The sequence below is a fragment of the Danio rerio genome, chromosome 3 (assembly GCF_049306965.1).
Source record: "Danio rerio strain Tuebingen ecotype United States chromosome 3, GRCz12tu, whole genome shotgun sequence".
Classification (NCBI taxonomy): domain Eukaryota; kingdom Metazoa; phylum Chordata; class Actinopteri; order Cypriniformes; family Danionidae; genus Danio; species Danio rerio.
Window position 1 is genome coordinate 23728109 of NC_133178.1, and position 27772 is coordinate 23755880.

Consider the following 27772-nt stretch of genomic DNA (forward strand, 5'->3'; position numbering starts at 1 on the left):
TTAAACAAACAACGGCTTATCATAAGCATCTTATCGATAATTATTTACACAGCTGACATTAAAAAGAAACATATAAATGTTATTTGACTAAAATCTAGCAGCTAAATGTGACTTGAAAAATATTCAAAGGCTTTTATTTTTATAAACCACGAGGAAGTGAATGCGTCTGACTGTTCTGATTGGCTGAAGTAAACGTCTCACGGCAGCGCATTCTAGACTGCACACGTTCTTTCCCGCAATGAGCGCAGTATTCCGGCAAATTACAAGTAATGTTACAACTTCCCTTTCCAGAAAATTGCCGAAACGAATTCACCGGTATTTTCAAAAAGGGCCTGGCTCTAAATAAGCAAGTTTTAGCTACTTTTAACATTCAGAAAAAGAAAAACACCTGTGAAGAAATTTGCAGAGCAACACAAACAGCAAGCAGAGGTATAAATGCACGACTATGCGTAAGGCAGGCACCATGGGTCACGCAGATCCCTCCACACCAACACGATCATGCATGCAAGGATCAATCCTGCTTCAGATCTGCTTACGCTGTGCATTGCTGCACTACTTTGCCATGCTGTATGAAAGCTTTGGCTGCATCCAAAATTGCCTATACTCAAGTAGTTACTACATTCATTTAAATTTGAGTTTACTATATGACCATTAGAAAAGTGTATATATAGTATGAATGCGAGTAGTACAAATGGAACTCAGATGTATTACAGCTTACACATTACTATTTGTCATTATTACATGACCTTCCTGCGTCAGTTACAACGCTTCACTCATAAATTCTCTCGCACGGCATCATGGGATAGCATACCCTCCATTGTATGAGGGTCATCCGGGTTGTTTTATCATACTGTTTTTCGAATGCTATGAATTTGGCCATACTAATCAGTTTGCATACTACTTATATAGAAGTATGCGCTTGCGAACGCAACCCCTTATCTGTTAATGTGAGTGATGAAAACAAACATGCTCTGCTTTCATGTGCATTGTGAATGATGCTTTACTGCTGATTGGCTGCAAGTTTGATTTGGGACTCGGTCTGACTTTTGCCGTTTTCTAAATATTGCTAAGTGCCTTGCCTTCGGAAAGCATGTGCTCTCATTAATAATTAAGAAGCAGGGTCTTCTCATAGGATAATATAATAATAATGAGAAACCGACGCATAATCACTGCACTATCAGATTTGCGCTAAGTCACCATTTTTGATCCCGGCCCAAAAAAAATTAAATCCAGAAAATAAAATTAGCTGACAAAAGCTCATAATTATTCGGTTTTCCCCACAATTAAAGCTGACAAGTGCTAACGTTGCCTTAACTGATGCTTAACACACAAATCTGTTCGAATCTTTTAAAAAGGACTCCAGGGTGTCTTGAACCTTTAAAAAATAAAATAAATGCTAAGTCGGCTTGCCATAAGGAGAAGTGGGTGGGCGCGCGCGAGTAGAGCGTGCACGCGCCAAGCAAAGCCAGTGCGTACATGTGTCGCAGATTTTAAAACTCAGAGCTGGACGAGCAGCGGACCCGAAGGTGCACTAAGAGTTCCGACGGCTTTAAATCCTAAGAAAACACACTGCCAGAGTCTACGCGGGACATCTCGACGACATCTCATCCTCTGAAGAGGAAAAACGGAAGAGATCAGAAACTCTTTGCTGCACTGAATGATCTCATGAACATGGAGCTGTCATCAATAGGAGAGCAAGTGTTTGCGGTGGAGTCAATAACGAAGAAGAGGATAAGAAAAGTAAGGACGATGCTGATGCGCATTAAAATAGACTTGGTTCAGCTGTTTTACTGCACAGTATTCTGCAGGCTCTATTTGCTTTCTGTTTTGAAATGATGAATATCCCCTAAAGTCCGCGCAGTTTTGTTTTGTTGGCAGTTTAGGAATGACTCACGAGTGAATAACACATCTGCTTGCGTAACATTTCGAAACTTTCTCTTTGCACAGCTTCTTGTGTGCACAACACTGCGGTAACTTGAATGTTATTCTCGAAAGTTTGTGAATTTTAGTAAGATCTCGCGCTTGAATCGCGAGCGCTATAGATGGAGGGGGTGTGTGAGAACAGCGCGCGTGTCATCATCATCGCCATCGATGCGCTTTTCGCTCGGAAAATCGCCGCGTTTCGTGGCTACGCAGTTTATTTATACGCGCGCAGGGTCACAGATGATGCGCGTAAACATCCGCGCAGTTGTCAAAATAATCGGAGCACTTCGAATCAGTGGCGGAATAAACTCGTTTCTTAATAGGGTGATAAACAAAATAGGTTATGTCTAATAATAGAACACGCACGCGTAAGTATCGCTTTGGTAGGTGTTTTTGTTATTTATTATTTTCTGCGTAATATAGAGCCAGATGTTGTAATGTACAGTAATAGCTGGTGATGATGATGATGATGACTAACGCTGCATGTGCACGCGGTTTCATTTCGCACGCTCGAGCATGAGGGGGGAAAGACCTTCACCGCTCCACACGTTGCACAAAATGAGTTGTTTACGCGTTTCCATGGCCCCACCTATTTCCATCCCATGAATGTTCCTGAAAGTCGCTGTGTTTTTTTTTTTTTTTAAATGGAACTCACGAGCTCACCCATGGTCACGTCACATTACGCACTGCGCGCACGGCTCCGTTTCATCCTGTATAATTTCTGTCAAAATACTACTGCGTGTTGACATCTTAAAGGGACAGCTGAGTGTTTGGATCATGGATTCGTCGAGGAGTATGACGTATGTCTCCATCTGAACTTTAAAAGTGAAAGTGACTCCTTTCTTCTTTCGCTCTCGTTTCAGGGAAATGTGGAATATCTTTTAAAGTGGCAAGGATGGTCGCCTAAGTAAGTTGCTCCCCTATTTAGGTCATTTTTACAAAACAAAATACAGCCTACTACTAGGACACAGTATGTGGGTGCATCTTACAAAAAACATGTGAAGGTCACATCTCACTTTAAAAAGATTAGATTACAAACTAAATAGAAAAAAAACTATGTAAGCATCTTATTGTTTTCCTCTTACATCACATTTATGTCTAGATGAATTACACAAAATGAGTCATGCCCTAGTCATATTTCAGATAATAATCCAAACAAAAGAACAGTGATACATCTTTATAGTAATTTATTTGTTTATTTCATGATATTAAAAGGTTTATTAATATATATATATATATATATATATATATATATATATATATATATATATATATATATATATATATATATTAATGTATTTATTTCTATAAGATTATTGGTTATCCAATTAAGATATAGCCTTGAACTATTCAAATAAACATTATCGGACAAAAATCAATGTAGGCTGTGCATTTTTATTCTGGACACAATAAATAATCTGCACTTCAAACTGTTTTAGCTATGTGCTACTCCAATGACCTCTTTGGGTCTGTCTATGTGACTGTCAGGTACAGCACCTGGGAACCAGAAGACAACATCCTGGACCCTCGTCTTGTCCTTGCCTTCGAAGAAAAGTAAGTTACACTCTGGTACATTTGATTACTAATGAGAAAAGGACCAAATGGTTTATAATTATTATTTTCCATCTCTAATTCCTTTGCATTCCTTTAACAGAGCAGAGAAGGACAGAGCTCTGGCTTATAAGAAGAAAGGCCTGAGACCTCGTCAAGTTATTCTGCGGGTATGAGTTGAATCTTCATTATTTTGATGTCAAATAGTTGTACTTTATTAAACCGTGAGGCCCTATCTACATTTATAATTTATTTGCGGGTCTACAGTTGACATCACAAATTTGAGGGTACTCTAACCTCACCAAGAATAATCCTCTGTGGTCTCCTGTCGACACAGGCTGTGTTCTTTTGAACACTATTTTGATCACATATGAAGTAAAGTCTTTATTGTTCTATAAAGCTTACTGCGGTAAGATGAGACCTCAAAACTCCAAACTAAATATATGCTATTAATCTTGGCCCAGCGAGCCTCTCCAATTAAAGAGATTCTCCCCAAAACATAAATTACTACAGGTTTTATTGGACAGTACAGGGCACATATTTCATAATTTTGCTACATAATCTTAATATAATATTATAAGAGGTAAAGCCTGAGACCTCGTCAAGTTATTCTGCGGGTATGAGTTGACTCTTCATTATTTTGATGTCAAAAAGTTGTATATTATTAAACTGTGGGTCTCTATCTACATCCACAGTGTATTTGCGGATCTACAATTGACATCACAAATTTGAGGGTACTCTAATCTCACCAAAAATAATCCTCTGTGGTCTCCAGTCAACACATGCTAGGTTCTATACAGCAAGGCCTTTAGTGCTTTATAAGCATTACTCTAGTAAGACGAGACCCAATACTCCAAACTGAATATGCTAAAATCTTGGCCTAGAGCAATGGTCACAAACTTAATTCCTGGAGAGCAGCAGCTCTGCATAGTTTAGCTCCAACCACCTCCAACTCACACCTGCTTAATAGTCTCTAGTAGTCTTGAACACCTTTATTAGTTGGATCAGTGGTGTTTGATTAGGGCTGGAGCAAAACTGCAGAGCTGCGGCCCTCCAGGAATCCAGTTTGAGACCTATGGCCAGGAGATCCTCTCCAATCAAAGAGATTTTCCTGAAAAACTATATAAGTATATATAGGATAGTACAGGAACACACATTTCCCAATTTCGCCATATGATCACTATTCGCCAAATGTGATTGGTTCGTTCCTTTGTTACTCTGCAAAATCAATTTAAATTGTTTAATTGTGTGAACTCAAATTGTAAGTTTAGGCAATTATTCAAAACATTATTACACTTATTTTAAGACATGAATATATTAACTTTAACCAAGACATGTTAAAAACATTCATCCCCAGAATATTACGGTGTTAAACCTGGAAGGATGAAATGTCATGGTTACTTTATGGTAAAATTGTGCTTCATTTTTACAAGAGAATTGTTACATTTGTTTTACTTCTCAGGAAAAAACTAAAAAAAACTTGTATGTAGCTTCTGCAAAAGTGTGAGCATAAGAATGGCTGCAGTTTGCTTTAAGGTCCAGTAAAAATAAAATAGCATTTTTTTTATGTTAGTATCAGTATTAGTCTTTGAGGATATCGGTAAGCTAGCTACAATGACAATTCACATTTAGAAGATATAAAACTGATATAAACATGTAAAGATGGTAGTTTGTCACTTCCGCCTAAATGAATGGACGTTTTTTCCCACGTCACATTATACTTCAGTTTCTCATCTAATCCTGACTAATCAAATGCTCTCTAGTATCTGACATGCCCCGCCCCCTTCAAGATGCTTCTCATTTGCTTTTCATTTGATGCTTTTGAGCTCAACTACTTTCAGTGGCAGAGTGGTGATAAAACAAAACGCTTTTGGCAGTTTCTTTAAAAGGGGAGGGACTACTCTATGTCCCGCCCGCTCTTTGTTTTCAGTTGAGATTACACCAAACATCAAATAAAAAAATGTATACCTTTAACGCACAAACCCTGCATTATTAAGTAATATCTGTTGTGTCCTGTGTGTGCAGTTTCTGTAATGAGTACCATGGCCGAAAAAATGTTATATTGATTTTTATATAATATATCCAAGAATCTGATACACAAAATAAAACAGATCTGATGTACTAAAGTGCCCCAGAACTGCTGAAAGACCTGAACGCTGTGTGTTTGTGTCCATTATTGGCTTCGGTTTCCAAATTTGGCCTAACATCAACAGGGGGCTGTTTATCCTCACATGGTCCAGGAAAATTCTCTAAAAGTGCATCTGCAGAGCCATCTAGATTGCAAGATATAGTATCACAGCAGTTGTGATGACACTTTAGTATTGTAGAGAGAACAACACAAAGCAGCCTAGAGGACAAATATTGCAGTGCATATTGCAATATAAACAGCACATTTTTAACCCTCCCAACAGAACATCTACCCGATGGACCTTCGAAGTGCACACAAGGTTCCAGATAAACCCAGTCCAAGAATCCGTCTGTCACTCACCCGCTCCATGAGCACCGAAGTGGACCAAAACGGAAGGCGCTATAGAGATAGTGTTGTCTACCGTCGCTTAAAGAACAGGTACAAGAACAGGCAGTGCAGATCCAGACTCTTTGAAGGCATCAAGCCATCCAAGCAGACAATGAGACATCCACTTCCTGCAAAAGACTGTACAGAGAACGCGTGGAATGAAGACGAGCAGAAGAGAAAGGTCAAGAAAATGAGAAAAGATGAAGAAAACACAACGCAAGTGCATCAGGACATTCCGAGTGGTAGGTGTTATGTGGCATCGAAACGACAACTGTTGCTAAGATACACTGCATGCAACACATTCAGGGGTCATAAGGGCCACTCTGAAAAATATTGGCAGATATTTCTGAATCACAGTGACAACCGGCAAACACGTGTTTGACTACCGAATAGATCCCACCTAGTTGACCCTAAAATGGAAATGCATCAGGTTAATTTAAATGTAGTCTTCTGCAAAACACAAAAACTGAATCAAGTCAGTCTTCACCATAAAATAATCCCAAATGTCATATGGACTGCTTCTCTACAACATAAACCATTCATTTTCTGAAACGACTCACTTTTATTTGAAGTATTCTGAACCCATTTGACTTTGGTCTGAAGGACTGACTCATTTAAAATAGTTAAGCATCCGTTTTACCCTGTTATAGCACTCAAGTCTTAATCAAACTAGTGATTTACACCATGCTAGATTTGCTGCCAGTGACGCTGAATATTGGTAGCTACACAATTGACCTTTAGACCGAAGAAGCTCTGGACTTTGCAGCTTAGCCAAGATCAGAGACCTTCTGACTGACATGGAAAGCAACCAGCCACAGTTTTTAGCGTTTAGAGACATGACAATGTAAAGCTGGCATCGCTACAATAACAGACTAGCATGCTGTCAATATATCATTTATTCAAGAACATTGTGTTCAATTGTCAATGGTCCATGTTGTTAACTCCACATACTTATGAAAATCCAGTGTTTAGTTTAAGATCTCATTAGTGGCTTTTACGCTGAAAAGAAATTTTCATAGTTCATAGAACTAGAGCATAGGTCTCAAACTCAATTCCTGGAGGGCTGCAGTTCTGCAGTTTTTCTCTAGCCCTAACCAGACACACCTGATCCAAATATTTACGGTGTTCAAGGCTACTCTTGAACACCTTGATTCAGTGGATCAGCTGTGTTAGAATAGTGCTGGAGCAAAACTGTGCAGAGCTGCGACCCTCCAGGAATTGAGTTTGAGACCTATGAAATAGAGCAGGGGTGTCCAAACTCGGTCCTGGAGGGTCTGTGTCCTGCTGAGTTTAGCTCCAACTTGCTTCAACACACCTGCAAGGAAGTTTCTAGTATATCTAGTAAGAGCTTGATTAATTGGTTTAAGTGTGTTTGATTAGGGTTGGAGCTAAACTCTCCAGGACACTGCACTCCAGCAGCGAGTTTGTACACCCCTAAACTAGAGTCTGAAGTACACTGTAGGAACTAGGAACTATTTTTTGTTTTAGAAAACTTTGAAAGTAGGGTCCATCTCTGCACAATAAGAACTAGCAACATATTCACTTGCTGATTAGGAAGATTCATGCAATACAAAACACCAGCACAATAGCTCTTGGTAGCTAGTTCTTATAACAGTTCCAGTAACTACCACATGTGAAAGCCCCTATTGTCACAAAGCCTTCTTATTTGAAGTTTAGCATCTGGCATGGCTTTGCTTTTCACGAGACCTCTACAATTCAATTCTAACTTTGAAGGTTCCTTGGTGTTTATTATTTCATGCAACTTGTGCATCAAACATTCGAGCCAGCAGTCCATGAGCATGACATCTGAGGCAAAGACGAGGTCTTGACAGTCTTACAATCAATCATTGACATAAACCTGGTGTGATATCTTGGAAATAGTACGCTTAAAGGCTGATTTATACTTCTGCATCAAGCGTACGCTCCAGAGCAGCCTACATGTGGCCGCATAGCCCTCACCGTGGCCGTCAGCGTCACTGATACGCACCTCTCAAAAAATGTAACTACACGTCGCATTGCCAAGCTCTGTGATTGGTCGGCTTGGTATCGCTGACGAGTGTGGGCGGAGGTGACAGCCACACAAGCCGGATGGGGCGAGTATTTACAAGTGTGGAGTCTCGTGAATGACGTCCAAATGGAAAGTTTTGTTTTGGGTTTACCTTATGATTAAAGTTGTTGCTTTGCAGCTAGTGTTTCAGAAGTGTTATTGCAGAGCTACAAAAACAGGGCGCAAAAGTATAAAAGCACAACTACGCGGAAGGCAGGCGCCATGGGTCACATCAATCACTCGACGCAGAAGTATAAACCAGGCTTAAGTAGATGACAGAACCACTGGACAATAAAGCCTTTCTGGACCTAAATGCTTTTAGAACTTGAAGCTCTGAAACTTGCTTTCGGGCTTGCTGCTTCAAGTAGTCACAAAATAATCCATATGCCTAGCGAGATACAATTGAATCCTTCAGAATGATACAGTGGATTTCTGTGAAGATCAAGTCAATATTTAATTTATCGATTCTGTGCCTTAGCACAAGGTTGTAGGTCAGTAAAGATCAACATCGAAAGGAAAAGTGGAACAAAGTCAGCCATACATCATTAGAACAATTTAGGGTTAAATAGAGACAACAAGTTTAGGTTGACCACTCTTTAAAACTTCATTCCAAGTTTCTGTCATTTTTTGCCAGGTCAAGAGATGTCCGAGGGTTACAACTCTTCGGCAGAACAGGAAAGTGAAATCACCATCAAGGAAGACGAAAACTGCTCTTCCATTTTTGACCAAGAAGAGAAGCCAAGCGAAGATACGGGTACAGCCATAGGAGCACCAGAAAGCAGTACAATCACAGACACAGAAAAGAATGAGCCAGTCACAAACACTGCAGGCGACGAGGACTGTGTATGGGTATCGCATGACACAACAAACACTGATCAATCATTACACAAGTGCACTAAGTCAGGAGCTGAGGAAGGTGTGTTTGACAGAGTACAGAACAGACCTTCAGTTATCGAGGTGCGTCTGAGCGCTAGATGTGGACAGGAGGAGGTAAGAGAATCAGCTGAGGTAGGCAGTTCAGAGGCCAAAGACAAGGAAGGGATTGACGCTGAAGTCACGGCAGAATTCCAGGTTCCAATTGACCAATTACAAACTCCTGTCACAACCGCAGTGCATCCTGGGAAAGTCATAGTGACACAGGTGACCATAAATTCCTTGACCGTGACCTTTAAAGAGGCTATGACGGCAGAGGGTTTTTTCAGTGAGTGTGGGCTTGAGGTCTAAATTGACAAGGAAATCCAAGAGCATTTCATTAGAAACATGTACAGTTAGTCAGGACCAAGTGAACGACACAGTTCACAGTAGTGAAGCAGATATTGTCCAAGCAAGGTAAGGACACCTCCGAGGCATTTTTCCTTCAAGTTTGTCCTTGTGTCATTGTGGTAAGTTAACCGTTGATGGATGACATTTCTGAATATACTCAGTGATGCTGTACACCAAGGTTTCAAGCATGTAACGCAAATCTCCATATCCGTACCACTACTCTTCCAGCAGTCGCCATTACACTAACTATAAGAAGAAACCGTTTTAAGTTCCGACTCCAAGACTGAACTTCGGTTACCTCACCTGTTTGTCCTGTAACCAAGCAGGTGGGAAAAGGAAAGAGCACCTGGCTTTGTTTCCATATCTGTGCCCGAGCTCTCTTCGCTCTGTTCAGAGGCCTTTGTGCATTTTTAAAGAGACAGTATTGGTTTACATTCACAACCGCTACAGTGGACGCTTTTTTGTAGGGCTAGATCCTGTTCATCTGAACACATGTGCTTTAGGTGTGCTTTTAGCATGGCAGAAATCAAAGCCGAGCCTAAAAACATGTTGTGGTCGTGGTGATATTTGGCTTATAAGCTCTGTTGTTGCTCTCACATGTGACAACTGCACTTTTTTTGCTTGTATTTACAGTAAATAAATGGAAAAATAAAGTTGTGGGTGATTTTAAATGATTTGTGATGATCATTTGTTTGGGTTGAAGGGATTTACATTTTTATTCCTTTTAGCCATTCATTTAAATGACAAGAGTTTTGGAAAAGTTCAGAGTAAACATAAAAAAATAATAATAAATATACGTATAAATACATGTTTTGAATATATATATACACACAAATAGTTTGAATACACACACACGCGCACACACACACACACACACACACACACACACACACACACACACACACACACGAGTTTTTGAATATATACACAAATATATACGTTTTGTATATAAATATAAGCACAAATATACGTTTTGAATATATATGTATATGTATGTACACACACATTTTGAATATATACAAAAATATACGTTTTGATTATAAATATAAGCACAAATATACGTTTTGAATATAAAATTACGCACAAATAAACATTTTGCATATAAATATCCGCACAAATATACGTTTTGAATATAATTAACAGCATAAATATACTTTTTGAATATACATATATGCAAAATACACGTTTTTAATATAAATATGCGCACAAATATACGTTTTGAAAATAATCATATGGACAAATATACGTTTTAAAAATAAATATACAGACAAATATACTTTGAATATAATTAACAGCATAAATATGTTTTGAATATAAATATATGCATAAATAAAAGTTTTGAATATAAATGTATGCAAAAATACACGTTTTGAATATATACGCACAAATGTACGTTTTGAAAATAAATATACGCAAAAATATACTTTTTGTATATAAATATATACAAATACACATTTTGATTATAAATATATGCACAAATATACGTTTGAACATAAGTATCCGCACAAATATCTGTTTTGAAAATAAAAATACGCACAAACTTTTTATTATAAATATATGCATAAATATACATTTTGAGTATAAATATATGCACAAATATATGTTTTGAATATAAATATACTCGAAAATATGCGTTTTGAATATAAATATATGCACAAATACAAGTTTTCAATATAAATAAATGCATAAAAATACGTTTTGTATATAAATATACGCACAAATATACGATTTGAATATAAATATGTGCATAAATATATGTTTTGAATATAAATATACAAACAAATATACGACTTGAATATAAATATGTGCAAAAATATATGTTTTGAATATAAATATACACACAAATATACGATTTGAATATAAATATGTGCAAAAATATACGTTTTGTGGTCAAAGAGTTTTTTTAACAAAGCAACAGCACCCTCTATTGGCCTGGCATGTACAATATGCTTAGTTGTTTTTACAGATTGATGTGAGAAAAATCTTGGGGGCATCATTTTACTTTCTGATATTTGTCAACTGAGTTGCATCACATCCATCACAAACAGTCACTGATTATAACGTAATGGGTTCTATTTAGTTGGGTTGCAATGCTACTGTCTGCGATCACATGGCAGTCACTCTGATAAAGTTACAATAATGAGATATGAATTCATGATTAAGGAGGACGCAGTACATACTGGAGGGACTATGTCTCTCGGCTGACCTGGGAATGCCTCGGGATCCCCCTGGAGCACCTGGAGGAAATGTCTGGAGAAAGGGAAGTCTGGGGTTGTCTTCTAAAACTGCTGCCCTCGCGACCTGGCCCCGGAAAAGTGGATGAAAATGAATGAATGAATGAATTCACAATTATGAAATTGCAGAACCCGCAGACCAAAGTTATAAAATCACAATTGAGACACATGAGAGCTGTTTTTTTTGAGTCAGCTTCCATAAAATTTAAAGCTGTTTTCCTCAGACCAGTGTAATAATTAATTACATACTGTGTTATATTTCATTAAATGGTTAAAGTACATTCAGACGGTCAATGTCACAATATAAAAAGAGGATGAGAATCTCACTTACGTGATAATGCCTGTGTTCAATGGACCAGGTAAATGGACTAAACTCCTTCTCAATAGGTAATAAAAAAATAATAAACCCACAGTGTATTCAGTGATATCAGCTGACCTTACAGCACTCAACAGAAATACCACAATTTCACAGTTCCTTTCACCATCTCCAAGATCATTTGCAGGAGCAACAGGTTTCTCCTTATCTGCCTGAACGTCAACATGGAAAGACAGCTGGCTGCTGAGTCAACTATGACCAGCCTAACAGCCCTTATTAGCACGTTTAACCAAACAAAACCAAATCCAAGAGCACTTCCATTCTGCCAAAAAATACCCGATTAAGCCAATTAAAGAGAAAGATGCAGAGAAAGAACCATTTGAAAACGAATCCCAAATAATAAATGCGCAATAAATAAAATTTGTTATCTTCGTTTTATTAAAAAAAAGTATTAAGTCCACAGTTTGTGTTTCCTTTGTACAGTACAAAATATTCAAATTAAGCTCCCAAAGTTCAGCGCAAAGGAAATTCTGGAGGTGGAGGAAAATAAGGAGTGGTACTGAAGGACAAAAATGGTAATATCAGTGGCACACACGCCTCTCATGTTCTGTTGTTTCACTGCGCCATACAGTTCATAAGTGAAACGCTGCTCAATATGGCATTGGCATGAGCAGAACTCCAGCACCACTTCTAATACACACGCACACACATATACACAAAACATTCTCTCACCCAACCTGTACAGACAGCTCCACTATCCAGTAAGTCTTAGAAGGAGTGCACACACATTCTGAGGGCAGGCGGGCGGGCCGGTGTGTGCGTCCAACAACTCGTCCTGTTGCAAAAGCAGTGATGTCCAAAGGAATTTCCAATATGGCATGAAATAAGATCCAATGGGCAGCGGAGCGCACACCAAACCCGATCCCCCAACACTGTAATTTATATTATAGTCAACCTAAATCTCCAGCTTAAGGAAAGGAGTAGCTCCCCATTTTAATAGGTATTAACAAAAATATATTCTATGTGAACTGTAGCAGTCTCTGGGAACGCACATGAACGAAATCCATCATGACGACAAATGAAAAAGCTAGAATAAATAAAATGCAAAACTCAAAATTTACAAGGAAGATATGCATGATGTTCAGATAATTATAATAACTATATAGGCATCACAATAGCTGAAATGTTCCATGTGACTCTGTAAAACATGTAACAGAGACTGGTACATGGTGAAACGATATATATAAAAGAAGTCCTTAGTCATTTGCGCTTTATTTTTATACCACTTTTAAAATCTTAAAAAATATCTCTTGAAAAAGGAAAAGTACTCCCCTGGACCTGACATTGAAAATATTACTTGTGGTTTGTTCTCTGAGGCTGAGAAACAATCCTCTCTTTGTACATATCTGGCAAAAGGAAAAAAAAAACACCCCCATATACTTATTTGTGTTGAATATAAGAGATCTCTCTCATAGAAGGGCCCGTTCTCAAAGCATTAATGTTGAAAAACACTAAATTCACCCTTGTAAAAAATGCTAACACTCTCTGGCGAGGTTTTGTAAATTTCCTAATAACTATATGATCTAAAGGGTTAGATTCATGTTAATGCCAAGGTCCTGGCCACTAGGAGGCAGCATATCATTCGCTCCTGGTCCGTGGAGTCCCGCCATGCCACTGAGTTGAGAAAGCATGGCATTCTGATCTGCGCCAAATCCGCTTGGGTCCTTAGAGTTGTGCTGTGGCTGTTGGTGGGGTGGAGGAGGTGGAGCCATGCCTGAGTGATGCTGCTGAAGATGGCTGGGATGCGGAGAACCTGTTTGGGTTTGAGGCGAGATGTGGTGAGGTGAGGGCTGAGGTTGCAGGCGTGGGGACGGACTTGAGTGAGGTGGCTGGGACTGGGGTCGTGGAGATGGCTGTGGTGAACAGACCTGGTTGCTGAGGGAGGATGGGAGCTGCTGGCCCTGCAAGTGGGGCGACTGAGATATCTGTTGCTGCTGTGGACTCATTGGGTTGTTTTGCTGTGCCGGAGAGGTGCCACTAAGATGCTGCTGCTGCGGAAATAGACGCTGATGCAAAGCCTGTTGCAATAATGCCTGTGGTGACTGAAGACCTGGACCTAGTTGTGTGGGCTGTGGACCTCCTCCAGGTCCCATGTCAGGACCTTGTGTTGCAGCATTCTGCTGCTGTTGCATCTGTAGCTGATGTTGCTGCTGCGCAAGCCTCTGTTGCAAAGCAGCTGCAGCTTGTTGCTGTGCAGGATTTCCAGGAAAATTCTGCTGTTGGCCAGGTTGTACTCCTTGCAGTGGCTGACCTCCTGGCGGGACTTGCATGTTACCCTGCTGACTCATGTAACCTTGCTGCTGCTGGAATGCCGCATGATTGCTCATTTGTTGTTGTTGTTGTTGCTGTTGTTGCTGCTGTTGCTGCTGAAACTGTAATTGCTGTTGCCTTCTCATGACTAGTTCTCGGAAGTGTGGATTGGCCATGTTTGGGGTCCCCTGTCCTTGAATCCCTTGCTGCTGCTGCTGTTGTTGTTGGTGCTGCTGCTGCTGTTGTTGTTGTTGGTGCTGCTGCTGCTGTTGTTGTTGCTGCTGCTGTTGTTGTTGTTGTTGCTGCTGCTGCAAGGCAGCAACTTGCTGTTGTTGCAGGAGCGGTCGTTGTTGCATTTGCTGCTGCTGTTGGCTCTGTTGTTGACTCAGAAGTTGACTCTGCATGTTAACACCTTGTCCAAGATGCATACCAGGTTGGGGAACCCCAGTATTGACACCCACAGGTTGGCCTCCCATAGGTCCTGGCCCTCCCTGCGGTCCAGAGGGGCCACCTGTACCTCCTTTATACTTGTGAACCCGTTGCTTGATAAATGCTGCCATTAGAAGTGGGCTAGACCGGAGAATGTTGAGAACTTGCTGTTGCTGTTGAGGAGAGCTTGGAGATCGCAGAGTCCGCAAAAGCTGCTGCAAGGCTCCCTGGGGCAAATTGCTAGCTGCAGCCCCACTTGCTACGCCACTCTGTAGACCAGCCTGTACCATACTCATCAAGGCATTTCGATTTGGCATTTGGGGTGCTTGCTGCTGTTGCGTTTGTTGTGATGGTTGTTGCGGCTGCGGTTGGGGCTGCATTGAAACCATTCCCTGCTGAGACATCATAGCAGGTCTCTGCTGGGTAGGCATGCCCTGCCCTGGCCACTGTTGCTGTTGAGGCTGAAGTGGTGGATTCATTCTCGGCTGCTGTGGATGCATTTGTGGGGGCATCTGACCTTGCACAGCGACCTGTTGAGGCTGCTGTTGCTGCATGGGCCCGGCTCCCATCATTCCCTGAGGTCCTTGTTGCTGCTCCATCTGCACCCTGTTCGCTGATGTTTGTGCCTGCGAGGCTAAGCCTTGTGGCCCTACCATACCAATTCCAGGATGGGCCACTCCAATCTGTCCCTGTGGCTGCTGATGGTGCTGTGGCATCATTCCTGCTTGGGCAGCTTGTCTTTGTAGCAACTGAACCTGTGCCATTTTCCGCTGTGCATCTGCCACTTGCTGAATCTTCATGGCAATCTCCACAGCGGCTGCCGGAGGACCTGTAGGTTGTTGTTGCTGGGCCATAGGTACAGTGCCTGGGTTGCTGGGGAGTTGCGGAGGAGTTGCAGGACCAAGGCCTGGTTTACCCTGGGACTGGGTATTTGGGGAGGGACCTGTGGGGTGGGGGCCATATTGATTGTGTGGATGTGGCACTTGTCCCAATGATTGCTGAGGAACCATTTGTTGTTGCTGTGAATTCATCATGCCTCCTGCTCCAGGCATCTGCTGAAACTGGTGGTGGACAGGATGCTGAGGAGACTGCTGGGGAGCTCCAGCTGGGACTCCTCCTGCACCAGGCTGGGGCAAAGATATAAGATTGGGTGTCAGCTGTGTGGGCGTCTGGGGTGTTGCCGGCTGCGTACCAACTGACGTAGGTGTGCTAGGACCTGTTGCTCCATTGTTGCCAGGTGATGGAAGACCTCCTGGAGGCCCACCTCCACATGGTGGTGGCTGCCCTACTCGCTGCATAGTGGCCATACGTCTACGCAGCATTTGCGCTTGCTGAAGCCTATGTTGCAACTGCTGCTGACGAAGCTTGTGCTTGATGTTGAGACAGAAGGGCACAGGACACTTAGTTTCCTGGCAGTGCTTAGCATGATAGCAGCATAGTGCAATGAGCTGCTTGCAGATTGGACAGCCACCATTGGTCTTGCGCTTGCAGCCTTTTGTATGTTGCACTACTCTCTTCATCTTCTGGCAAGATGGCAGCGAGCAATTAGCATTGCGGCACTGGCAAGCATGCACCAGAGACTGGATGCAGCGCTGGATGCTGAGACGACGCGAGTCACCAGGGTTCTGGGTGGAGGCAGCAGCTTGGTTGTTGCTCTCATCATCAAGACCCAGTCCAAGTTTCTCCATCTTGTGCTCGTGGCCCTTAACGTTGTAGCAAGTGATGCAAAGATCATAATCCTACAAAAGAAGAGAAGAAAAGTTGTAGTGTTTTATCCCAAAAATGCAATACTTTTAGAAACCTCAAAGTATAATACATCCCGCTATATCTTACCTCACAAACAGTGCAATGGAAGCGCGTCTCAACATGGTGTTTGCATTCATTGCATGTGTAGACGAAGCGGTCCTGAGTCTGATTGTGCAATTCTACTAACATACACATGGAGCTCCATTTGGCCCTCCTCAATGAGCTGAATTCAAGGTGCTTGTCTCGTGCTAGCGTTAAGAAAGCATCTCGGCCGTCCATCAGATCACAGGCCATTAGCGTGTCAGGGTCCGAAATGGGTGGAAGAGAATTGGCAGCAGGGCCAGCGATGAAACGGATAACAAAGAAAACCTTGAAATTAAGCAGAGCATTGACATTTGTTAGTTGGGTGTAAACGTGTGAATGACAAAAAACTTTTAATGTTTTTGGGAGCTACATACCTCTTTGTGTTTCTCCATTGTAGCATAAAGTTTCTGGGATAGATCATTGGAGACATTTGGCATGCCTGGTTTCTTTTTATTGGCTCGACTCAAGCTGCTCTTGTTCTTGCTAGTCTTTTTATTGTTCTTCTTTTTGGCATTTTTGCTGTCACCATTGGTCGCCTAGATCATTAAAAAAGGTATTAAAATAATACATTGGTTTTAAGAATAAATAGCAAATCACCCACACTTTTAAAAGACTACGTAGAAATATTATGCATAACTAATGTTTTCATTTTGCATGTTTTCCCCAATACCACACAGCGCTTGCAAATTTGAGTCAATCACTCACATCAATACTTTCACTAGAGGTGTTATTTTCCTCTCTCTTCCGTTCTTCCTCCTCCTGTTCCAGCTCTTTGATGCTCTCCTCCAATACGTTAGGCCAAAAGTCACCCTCAAAATAAGGGAGCTCCTTCGCACTGGTCAGACGATCCTCAGTTGCCTGCTTAAAAATGTCCTGGGGTGAGAAGAAACATGCAGCAGTTAATAAAAGACACATGGCCATCAAAAACAATGTGTACTATAGAGCAGTATGCTGACGTTAGTGTAAACTTTCATTATAGTCAGCTGTCGCTGTACCTTGTAGTCATGTACAATTCTCTCAGTTACTGCTTTGTCAAGCATCTTCTTGTACCACTCTTGTAAGCGTTTTGGTTTGGGAATCTTCTGATCAGATGGATGGCAGTGAAAGATGTAGTCATCACCTTCACTCGGTGGACAAGCCCAGATGTGGCCCATGACAAACCCCATTTTCTTAACGTACTCTAAGTATCCTATGAGAATTTCATGGTAGACTCCTGTTCTCAAATGACGGGGTTGGAAAAAGTGCACACTGTCTAGATAGGATATATACACACGTCTGCATGGGGAGAGAGAGAGAGAGACAGGAGATACCATCAAGTTACTTGTGTTTCTCATACCACTTTGTAATGCCATACATGTGCACGTGAGTGAAGAATCAGTGTGTGCCTGAAGATGTGTGACTGAGTCTTTGTTATTTTTAACCTTTGATTAGGTGGAGGGCAATCAGAGCCGTATTCTTGAACATGCATTCCAAAGAAGCAGACATCTGTTCCGTCAATCTCCTCAAATGCAAACAGAGCTTTTGTCCTATATGGGAATGATTCTGACATCTCGCCGCTATCAACAAATCTGGAAAAGAAACACAGTTAATTCTTAGATTATTTCATTTCAGTTGTGCTGTCTTAAAAAATTTTAATTAAGCTAGCACGAGTATTCATAAAATATCCATAAAATACGCAACTTGAGAACTGTTATCTCACAATGGTGATAGATGCATAGTATATTTACATTGGTTTAAAAAGAAAAAGTCACAGTGTGACTGATCCATGAGAAGTCTTTTCTGAGACCCAATAGTGAGAGCTAGCAAGACAAATGTTTACAATTCATCTGCCCACATACATCAATATTAATACAAAATGTATGGAAACGTGTGGGCATTTATGCAATGATAAACATTCATGTTGGTCATGCTATGAGGAATTACGCAATGCAGCATTTCTTTTTGAAACAAACACTGTTTTACTGGCAGTGCATATCTATTTATTATTTAATAATTGTCAAAGCTCCAGTCCACCCATTCAAAGAATAGTTTGAAAAACAATTGAACTATCAGTGGTCTGCAGCAATTACATAATATGTAAGGCTGTGGTTCGTTTCAGTGGTCCTGTTCACACCAGGGCTCATAAACTTCCCTTCACTTGTTCCCTCGAGGGAACACCCACTGCCATTTTAAATTGAGTTCCACTTTGTCAAGCGAATGAGGCAAGCTTACATGAATATATCCTCCACTCTTTGATTTTGACAGGCTTCATTTGTCCACTCTAGCACCTATATGTTCTAGAAAGCAATGACTGATGTCACAACAGTGTAGTTCCCAAATGTTCAAGAGTTTAGGGCAGGGGGGTCCAAACTCAGTCCTGGAGTGCAGTGTCCTAGAGAGTTTAGTTCCAACTACAATCAATCACACCTGAACCAGCTAATCAAGCTCTCACTAGATATACTAGAAACGTCCTGGCAGGTGTGTTGAAGCATGTTGGAGCTTAACTCAGCAGAACACTGACCCTCCAGGACTGAGTTTAAACACCCCTGGTTTAGGGCATTCTATTTAAACTCATTCAAATGTTCAGCCAGTAGTGGGACACTTGTGTAATATAATCAATGATTTACATCCGAGGGAATGGAACGGGGGAAGATGGCTTGTTAGGGGAATAAAAAATGGTATGGAAAGTAGCCCTGGTATAAAGATGTGATTTCTTCAGTTCACAAGTAGACAATGCTAAAGGCTGATTTATACTTCTGCCTTAAGCAAATGCGTATGCTTAGGCGCAGCCTTCGCGTGGTCACATAGCCCTCGTCATGGTTGACGCGCACCTCTCAAAAAATGTAACTACACATCAAAAAGATTCGTAGCATAAGCTCTTTGATTGCTCGGCTTGGTAGAGCTGACGAGTGTGGACATGGCCGAGAGCCACAAAAACCTGTTGAACCGATTGTTCACAAGCGTAGAATTCCGTAAAGGAGCTCCAGGTAGAAACTATTGTTTTGTGTTTACCTTATGATTAAAGTTGTTGCACGTCCATTGGTCCCCACCTCAGAATGACCGAGTTTTTGATATTTGTACATTACGATATCGTTCAGAAAAAAACAAACACCAGCGAAGAAACTCGACACAGAGGAACACCAAAACACCACTTCCAGCTAGCATTTCGCAAGTGTTATTGCCGACCAACACAAACAGGGTACAGAAGTATAAATGCACGACAATGCGCAAGTCATGCGTCGAGGGTCACGCCGATCACTCGATGCAGAAGTATAAACCAGCCTTAAGTTTGACCATTCGACCACTTCTAAAGGTAGTCAAAAATGCATTAAGATGGAATTGAATGTGTTCAAACAAATATATGTCAAACGATATGCATGAATCACTGGGGCTGCGGTATTTCACATGACAATCTTGATGCGGCACTATGGAAACTTTAAAGAGAATCGTTCTAAATAACGGTCACCATAAAAAACTCAAGCAGGGGGCTCAGCCAGAGTATTTAAAAACTTATAGGTGAAAGGGTTGAACTCTGTGGTTGATAATCTTAGGTTTTTGTATTAGAGGCAAACAAAAATTTATAAAGCAGAATGATATCTCACCACTTCCAATATTTTTTATAGGTTTCTTTTATAAAAAATAAATAGGGCAATTTATCTGATCACAAATTTGATTTTTTAAGTATGGTTGCTTCATTGTCTTCAAACAGCAGCTCTCATGTAACACCTACAAACTGGTGTTAATAAGGTAACGATTCTGGAATTCGATACTAATCGACACTGAAAGTTTAAAAACGTTCATTTCCTGCGAACATTTAAGCGCTGTGGAGCATGTTCTTAAACATCACTGATTTGCATTTGTGTTCACATGCTCAACAGAAATGACTGTGATTGACTATGAGGGTCATCAGTTCACCAAATTCACCGCTGTTTACTTCACGTAACCTCAGATACAGGAACACTGGAGCGTTCTGAAGCCGTAATTCACCAGCCGATCGCTCATTTGCCAGCTTATAGACAAACCAGCGGATCAATGTGACTTTGAAATGCTCTAAAGTATGTGTTTACACTCAATAAACAGTAGTGAGTTTGGTGAACCAATGACCTTCACAGCCACAGCCTTGAACACAATGGCAAATCTGTTAAACACAATGGCAAATCAGTGCTGTTTAAAAACGCACTCCACAGCGCTTAAAATGTAAAAACGTTCATTTCCCATGAACATTTAAGTACCGATTAGTCCGAATTCTAGTAGTGACAACACTACAAGATACAGCTTTGTGAATATTTTATTTTATGTGTAAAGTCTTAAAATGTACTTTTAATAATAATATTCTATTCAAAGCAACGTTCAAGGATGCATGTTTAAGCCTCAAAACCTTTGGATGAGGCATGTGTTGTCTCTCGAGTGATTCCAAACTCTTATGAGTTTTTTTTGCTTATCATCTGTTGAACACAAAGTTAATTTTGAAAAAAGAAAACAGAAACCTTTAATCATTGACAATCATGGTAGGAAAAACAAATGGATGTATGGGTGTCAATAGCAGCAGGTTTCTTCAAAATATTTTCTTAATAACATAAGAAACTCAAACAAACAAGCACATGGTGAGTAAATGATGACAAAATTTGCGTTTTTGGATGAATTATCCCTTTAAAAGGAGCAACAGTGGTGTAATTTTAGATTTTTTTTGGTGTCCCTCACCTGGACTTCATGCCAGGCTTGACCTCCACCACTTTATCAGAGATGTGCACCACCCGGATGGTGACTTCACCAGATTCTGGATGATTCTGGCGCTTCAGGTAATCGTTCACTCGTGTCTCCAGAAAGTTGCCAAGCTTTGTCTGAGGAAGCCCTGAGATAAGGACAGAAAAAACACAATTAAGAAAATAATGCAGCTATAGCAATTTACATGGAAAAGGGAGAAAAAATAAGTTAAAAATAGATAAGAGAGTTTGTGATATGATCATAGAATTTTTTTATACAAATATATATTACATTTAGAAAGACAACAGATGAGATAGTGTTAGTATTAAAAACTCAAACCAACATATACAGAGCATTCCTTAAAACTAAAATGAAGAGTGGTAATGTTAGAATGTAAGAACTTATTTTTAATAAGATTTTGCACAAAAAAAATGCTCTGAAGAAGGTTTTAAAAGTTTTTATGCACTTACTCTTTGCTGCATATTTATTTTCCTTCCTTGTGGAATTGGATTTTTTCAGACAGCCGTCACAGATAAACCTGATCAGATGAAAAACAAAGAAAATGACATTTAAAAACAAAAAGCACAATAAGTTATGAGTGTACATTAAGATCTGACGATAATACAGTACATCATACAGCTGAAAGACTCTACAGCTAAAGACTCGCAGAAAGAAAGAAATTGTTCAACATCTTTTATTTTTATGGTGGCAAATATAGTTAGAAAGCTCTTAAAAATAGTCAACACACCTTTTACCCATCAAATAAATGCTCAACTACAAGTGAAAAACAAAAAATAAAAATATAACTTTCACTATATTTTTATTCAATATGACAATGTTATACACCGTTTCAATGAGTTAAAGTATTTTAAAGGCTGTTGAAAAGAGGACAAAAGAAACTCACTATTTCTCTTTTGAGCTATTTAGGAGCCATTTGCACCCACTGACAGGTAAAAGCTGATCTCTCCCACTCAAAATTTTATCATATGCAACAGCATACATATTCTTTTATATGACTTTAGGAGTGCAGACAGAGATCAATTTGATTATACTTAAATAAGTAAACTGAATATGGGTAAAACCTAGTGATTTAAATAATAGTTGCAAAATACAAAAAATTAAAACTGCAATTTATAACAATGTTGGGGCTGTGCAATGATCCTTACTTATATTATTTTAAGACATCATCATGAAAATATCTCTGATATGTTTTTAATGCAAGGTAACATTACATTGGAGCCCATTTTGAAGATCAATAATCAGGACAAATTCTACTAGAACGGGAAAAAAACATGATTTTAAACCTTGTTAATAATGCATTTACCAAGAAAACCCCTGCAAGCCTCACATAAAACAAAGATTAAAAAGTCCTCAAGTAAAGCCTCAGATGCACTGAACACTTCGATTTTATTGCAGTTGTTGTTTAGAAAGGTCAAAATAGTGAGCTCACCCTGACGTGTCATTGTGAAGAACACAAATCTGATGCATTTTACGACTGCAGTCGCCATATTTTATTATTGTAATTTAAATAAAATATTTCCACAAAACACTGCACTTAGTTTTTATTATCAATGTTGCTATAGCTAAAATTATTAGTATTCTTTTAAAACTTTATTTTAATAGCTTTTTAAATCATCAAAATACTGTTAAACCAAATATATTTAATGTTCTGATGATGATGATGATTATTATATTAAAAGTAAAAATATAATTGTTATACTGTTATTATGCAACTTAGTAACGTTTCATTTCTAAAGTTTTAATAATAATAATAATAATAACAATAATAACTACAATAATAGACTCACAATTATGCTAACTTCATTTTTGTCGTTGTTGTTGTTATTGTTGTTTTAAAAGGTCAAAATAGTGAGCTCACCCTGACGGCCATATTGTCTCATTGTGCAGAACGCAAATCTGATGCATTTTTCGACCACAGTCGCCACATTCCAGCAGTCTGAGGGACAAAAAATAGCAGAAAACAAAAGTCAGATTATGACAACAAATCCATAGTTAGTTTTATGATAGGACACATTCAGAGCGTGCAAATGTGTGTAAAAATTAAACCTACAGCTCAGGGTCGAGGGTGTCGTTCTTCTTACGTTGAAACTGGTCTTTATTGATGGACCTGAGGAGAGGAGAATGGGCCACCCGGTCAAGTGGATCATGAGAATCCCAATAACAAGTAGAACATAATCAAACATGCACATGCTGAAGACTTGAGCACTTTTCTTTCAATCTTTATTGTTGTTTATTGTTATGATTTAAAAGGATTAGACACTTTTCATTATTAAAGGCAACAAAATAAAATTATATTTACTAACCCAATATCATTTTGCTAAAATATGTCAAATGAATTTTTTTAATAATAAAACACATAACAGCGCTTTTCAATGATAACAATAGTAATGCATTTGAAAAAGAAATTGTGTTGTTTTATAGTAATCTTTTATTTTTAGTATACTTCTTAATAATAAATGTTACATTTCCATAATTACATAGTTACATTTCAATAAATGTTACATACCATTTCTGCAGTAAGAAAAACATATTTTTTTGTTTTCATAGTTATAATAATAATTATAATTTATTACATTTAATACATAATATAATATTTTAAGTTACAATTTATTCCTTTTTTATAAACAAAATACATAATTATTGATTATACAATACAATATAATGTTTCAGATAAAAATATTCTGATTATAATCATAGTAAAACAATATAATAGAAGAAAATGTACTTTATTATATTCACATAATAATAATGTTGTATTTTGAGTACTTGAGATTTTTTTCAGCCGTTTTTCGCCTTTATTGTAATAAGACAGTAGTTAGACAGGACATGAAGATGAAATGAGAGAGGATAAGAATCAGGAAAGGTCAAACTCAGAAAATTATTTTATTATTATTATATTAATGTAATATTTTCATATAATGCTGCACTTAACAATTTTTATTATCAATGTTGCTATAGTTGACTTTAGTAGTTGTATTAATTTAAAACCCGTCATTTTAATAGCTTTTTAAACAATCAAAATGCCATTAAACAACACATTTAATGTTCTGATGATTATCATAAATATATATATAGTAGAAGTCGAATTATATTATATGAATATATATACAGTTGAATTATTAGCCCCCTGTTTATGTTTGCCCGGTTTCTGTTTAATGGAGAGAATACTTTTTCAACACATTTCTAAAGATAATAGTTTTAATAACTAATCTCTGATAACTGATTTATTTTATCTTTCCCATGATGATAGTACATCATATTTTACTAAATATTTTTCAAGACACTTCTATACAGCTTAAGTGACATTTAAAGGTTTAACTAGATTAATCAGGTTGACATTAGGGTAAGTAGGCAAGTTATTGTAAAACGATGTTTTGTTCTGTAAACTATCAGAAAAAAATGTAGCTTAAAGGGGCTAATAATTTTGTCCTTATTATTATTATTTTTAAACTGCTTTAATTCTAGTCGAAATAAAACATATAAGACTTTTTGCAGACGAAAAAATATCAGTCATACGGCGTAAATTTCCTTGCTCTGTTAAACATAATTTAAGAAATATTTTAAAAAGAAAGAAGAATTAAAGGGGGGCTAATAAATCTGACTTCAACTGTATACAAGTGAAACATAAAAATACAATTGTTACACTTTTATAATGCGCCTTCAACTTAATAACATTTAATTTCTTAAGTTTAATTATAATAATAACAATAATAATAGAGCCACAATTATCATCATCAGATAATATATTACTATTAATATTATTTTGAGTAGCCTTAGTAGTAGTAGTAGTGGGAATGTAGCTTTTATTACACCAAGTCTGATGCTGCTCTGAATAAAAGAAGAAGAAGAAAGATAATGTATACAGTATGACTCACGTTTGTGGCTGGGTTGGGTCGTCCCCCAGGGACACATTCTCCCCCTGGATTTCGTTGAAACACTTCTCACAGAAGTGGTACCTGTCAGCAAGAAGCCCATATTTGGGTGAACTAGACCGTTCGCCAAGAGCACAGCCAATCACAGTGAGGGCACGTGGAAGCAGCCACCAATCAGGGCAGGGCAGGCCAGCGGACAGAAGGCACACACAGCAGAAGGCAGGGTCGTCGCCGGGGAGCAGCCAATCATGAAGCGGGGATTTTGTGTGGGCACATTGATTGATTGGTTGCGTGTAAATTTCGGAGCGGATGATTGGTCACATCAAAGCAGGCCAATGCAGACATCACAAGCGTTAAAAACAAGGAGGGAGAGAGAGGGAAGAGGGGGGAGGAGGAGGGCAGAATGAATATTTTAACAAAGTGTGAGGAACAAAACCGTTATGAGGGACAAAGAGCTACGTGTTGGACAGGTGGAGGGGTGAGGCGGATGAAGGAGGAGGAGGAGAAGAAGAAGAAGAAGAAAACTAGAGATGCACCGATCCACCGGACACAATTTGGAAACTGACCATTTTTGTTCCAAGTGTTTTTATGCTGTTTGTCGCATACAAAACATTTATTTTATTGGATAAAGTGTGCAAACTGAGACACACTGAACTGGACATGAGTATAGCCGAATAAACATGAAAAAACAAGACTTTCTGCATGACTTACTTTTCATACTTCCTAAATTTGATGATGTTTCAACACTAAATAAAATGACATTTCTCATTATTGATCACGTTTAGGCGATCACTTGTACTCTTATGTTATTAAGAAAAATAAAGAAAAGCTGTATTTTTGATAAGCTTTCTAAACCAATCTATCTAAAAAGTAAACCTCTATTCTTAATCTACAACATGGGCTTCATTCCATATATCTGTGAATCAGTTGATTTGATCTTATGTGTGGATTATAGGTGCATTAGAAAAAGAAATTCACCATCAGACCGATCGTAAAGCTACAAAAACTGGAACTGGAATATCTTTACTGTCTTTAGAAAAGTTCTGATGGTAATTTCATATGGATTTCATATTAATCTTCAGTGCAGCTGATTTTACAGCTGGTTTTTCATCTGTTGTTTTTTTTTCTTTCAGTCTTCTCAGGTAACAATCCAAAGCAATTCAAAATTTTTGTGAGTCGTTCTTTTTAAGAGATTGTTGTGGTTGTTGTAGCTACTAAATCATATTGACAGGAACGGAATTATCTGATTCAGATGTGCATCTGAACTGAAGCATTAGAAAACGTGCAATAGTCTAGCACAAAATGCGCAAATTCTACAGTTTTGCAACCTTAAAGGGCTCCACCGACTATTAAAATAAAATGGTCTATTGTTGCAAAAGCGTGAGCGTTTTAGTGACTTTTCCACATGCAACATTATCTATTGTAGATGGATTGTTAACGACGTTTACAAACTACAGTGGCACTGCCAGTATTTTGGAGCCATGGTATCATGATACTACCATAGTACTGGTAAACCATGCAACCCTAGTCCACAGAATATAATTTTTGTCCTGTTATTTAGTGACTCTTTATTCCATGATGATAAACTGCAATAAGAACCCGGTGTATAACAGTCTGCGTGTTTTCAGTGGTTCAATTGTAATGTTTTGAAGCAAAACAAATACTTTTGTGGACACAAAACAAAAATAACATCAATTCAAGTTTTTTTCTCTTCAGTGTCAGTATATTGTGCGCCTTTTACAAGAGTGATTATGCATGTCTCTCTATGATTGAACCACTACAGGTATATTGTCTGTTTTGAGTATTATTTCTGATATTTCTCTGGACTTGAATGAGTTTGCAACCTTACTAGGGAGGATGAGGAAGCTCTCCGATTTTTATAATTTGTGCTCTGAAGACAAATGGAGGTCTCGGGGTTTGGAACAGCATGAGGGCAAGTAATTAATAACCCAATTCTCATTTATGAGTGACCTAAGCCAGACAGTGAATTTGCATGTATATTTATCCTGTCTACTGTTTTGTTTTTTAACAAATGTTTCATGTAGCATTTTATGAAAATTTTACATTTTATTAAAGATGTCTACTGTATTTGTTTTGTTTCATGTGGCAATTTCAAATTTACCAGTGCGTTTTACTTGACATTGAATTTTTACAACCAAATCCTTTACATTATTTTTTTAACCGAGTAAAATAATTGCTAGTGAAAAACAAAAATGGCAATCGGAATCAGACATGAAAACTCAAGATCGGTGCATCACTAATGAAACTAAACCAAAAGAGTGAGTAGGAAGCTGAGGCAAAGCACAGATGCTCTCCCTCGCATCCTCTGAGCTCTGAAAACAACAGAGACGTCCAGAGGAGCGAGAGACAATAATGAACTGAGTGAACAACAGAGACCCATCATCCTTTCAAGCCATTTTAAAGAGGGTCTCGAGAACCACATGTGGGATAGAGGGGCAGTTAGTCCAGTTGGCAGCAGGAACGTTTGTGAAAGAAGACTATACCAATTTTTCTAGAAATTTGAATGTTACAGTTTGTCTGTACTTTGAGTGAATCACAGTGCGTTGCACTACACAAATTCAGCTCACAAGTTCAATACAAAAAAGATTGTTTGCATAAAGTAAATGAAGCACGATTCAAATTTTACAAAACCAAACAGATTTTATGTAAACACTTGATGGAAAAAAAGAAATTCAACAATAATTTATCACATAATAGAGTTACATATTTGTTAAATAAGTCAAAAATTTAATCTATTTTTTTCATTATTTGGATTAT

At 38.7% G+C, this 27772-nt stretch overlaps 2 protein-coding genes across 35 annotated transcripts in view; one reads left to right on the forward strand and one right to left on the reverse strand.

Annotated features, from left to right (window-relative positions):
• The first annotated feature begins 1467 nt into the window (after nt 1-1467).
• cbx7a (chromobox homolog 7a) lies at nt 1468-9970 on the forward strand. 3 transcript variants are annotated; one of them, NM_001017853.2, is made up of 6 exons: nt 1468-1740; nt 2787-2830; nt 3412-3477; nt 3578-3644; nt 5886-6231; nt 8671-9970. In NM_001017853.2, the coding sequence occupies exons 1-6, from the start codon at nt 1672-1674 to the stop codon at nt 9258-9260; spliced, it is 1182 nt and encodes a 393-aa protein (NP_001017853.2). In that variant the 5' UTR covers nt 1468-1671; the 3' UTR covers nt 9261-9970. The 3 variants fall into 3 exon arrangements, with proteins under 3 accessions (NP_001017853.2, XP_073796769.1, XP_073796771.1); XM_073940668.1 differs by having other exon boundaries at nt 1500-1740; nt 3578-4248; nt 4540-6231; XM_073940670.1 differs by lacking the exons at nt 1468-1740; nt 2787-2830; nt 3412-3477; nt 3578-3644 and adding an exon at nt 4049-4091.
• A 2294-nt stretch (nt 9971-12264) lies between these two features.
• ep300b (E1A binding protein p300 b) overlaps nt 12265-27772 on the reverse strand; it is a 58988-nt gene continuing 43480 nt past the window's right edge. For 17 of the 32 annotated variants that reach the window (XM_073944442.1, XM_073944429.1, XM_073944435.1 and 14 more), the window contains 11 exons: nt 24998-25108; nt 23173-23229; nt 22981-23058; nt 21572-21639; nt 21099-21249; nt 17840-17986; nt 17414-17693; nt 17124-17291; nt 16793-16954; nt 16422-16703; nt 12265-16327 (listed from right to left, as the gene is read on the reverse strand). In XM_073944442.1, coding sequence (XP_073800543.1) covers nt 13433-16327; nt 16422-16703; nt 16793-16954; nt 17124-17291; nt 17414-17693; nt 17840-17986; nt 21099-21249; nt 21572-21639; nt 22981-23058; nt 23173-23229; nt 24998-25108 — 4399 coding nt within the window. In that variant the 3' untranslated portion in view covers nt 12265-13432. Of the gene's footprint in view, nt 16328-16421; nt 16704-16792; nt 16955-17123; nt 17292-17413; nt 17694-17839; nt 17987-21098; nt 21250-21571; nt 21640-22980; nt 23059-23172; nt 23230-24997; nt 25109-27772 lie in introns of those variants that run through there. The other 15 variants (XM_073944449.1, XM_073944445.1, XM_073944447.1 and 12 more) reach the window with 2 other exon arrangements.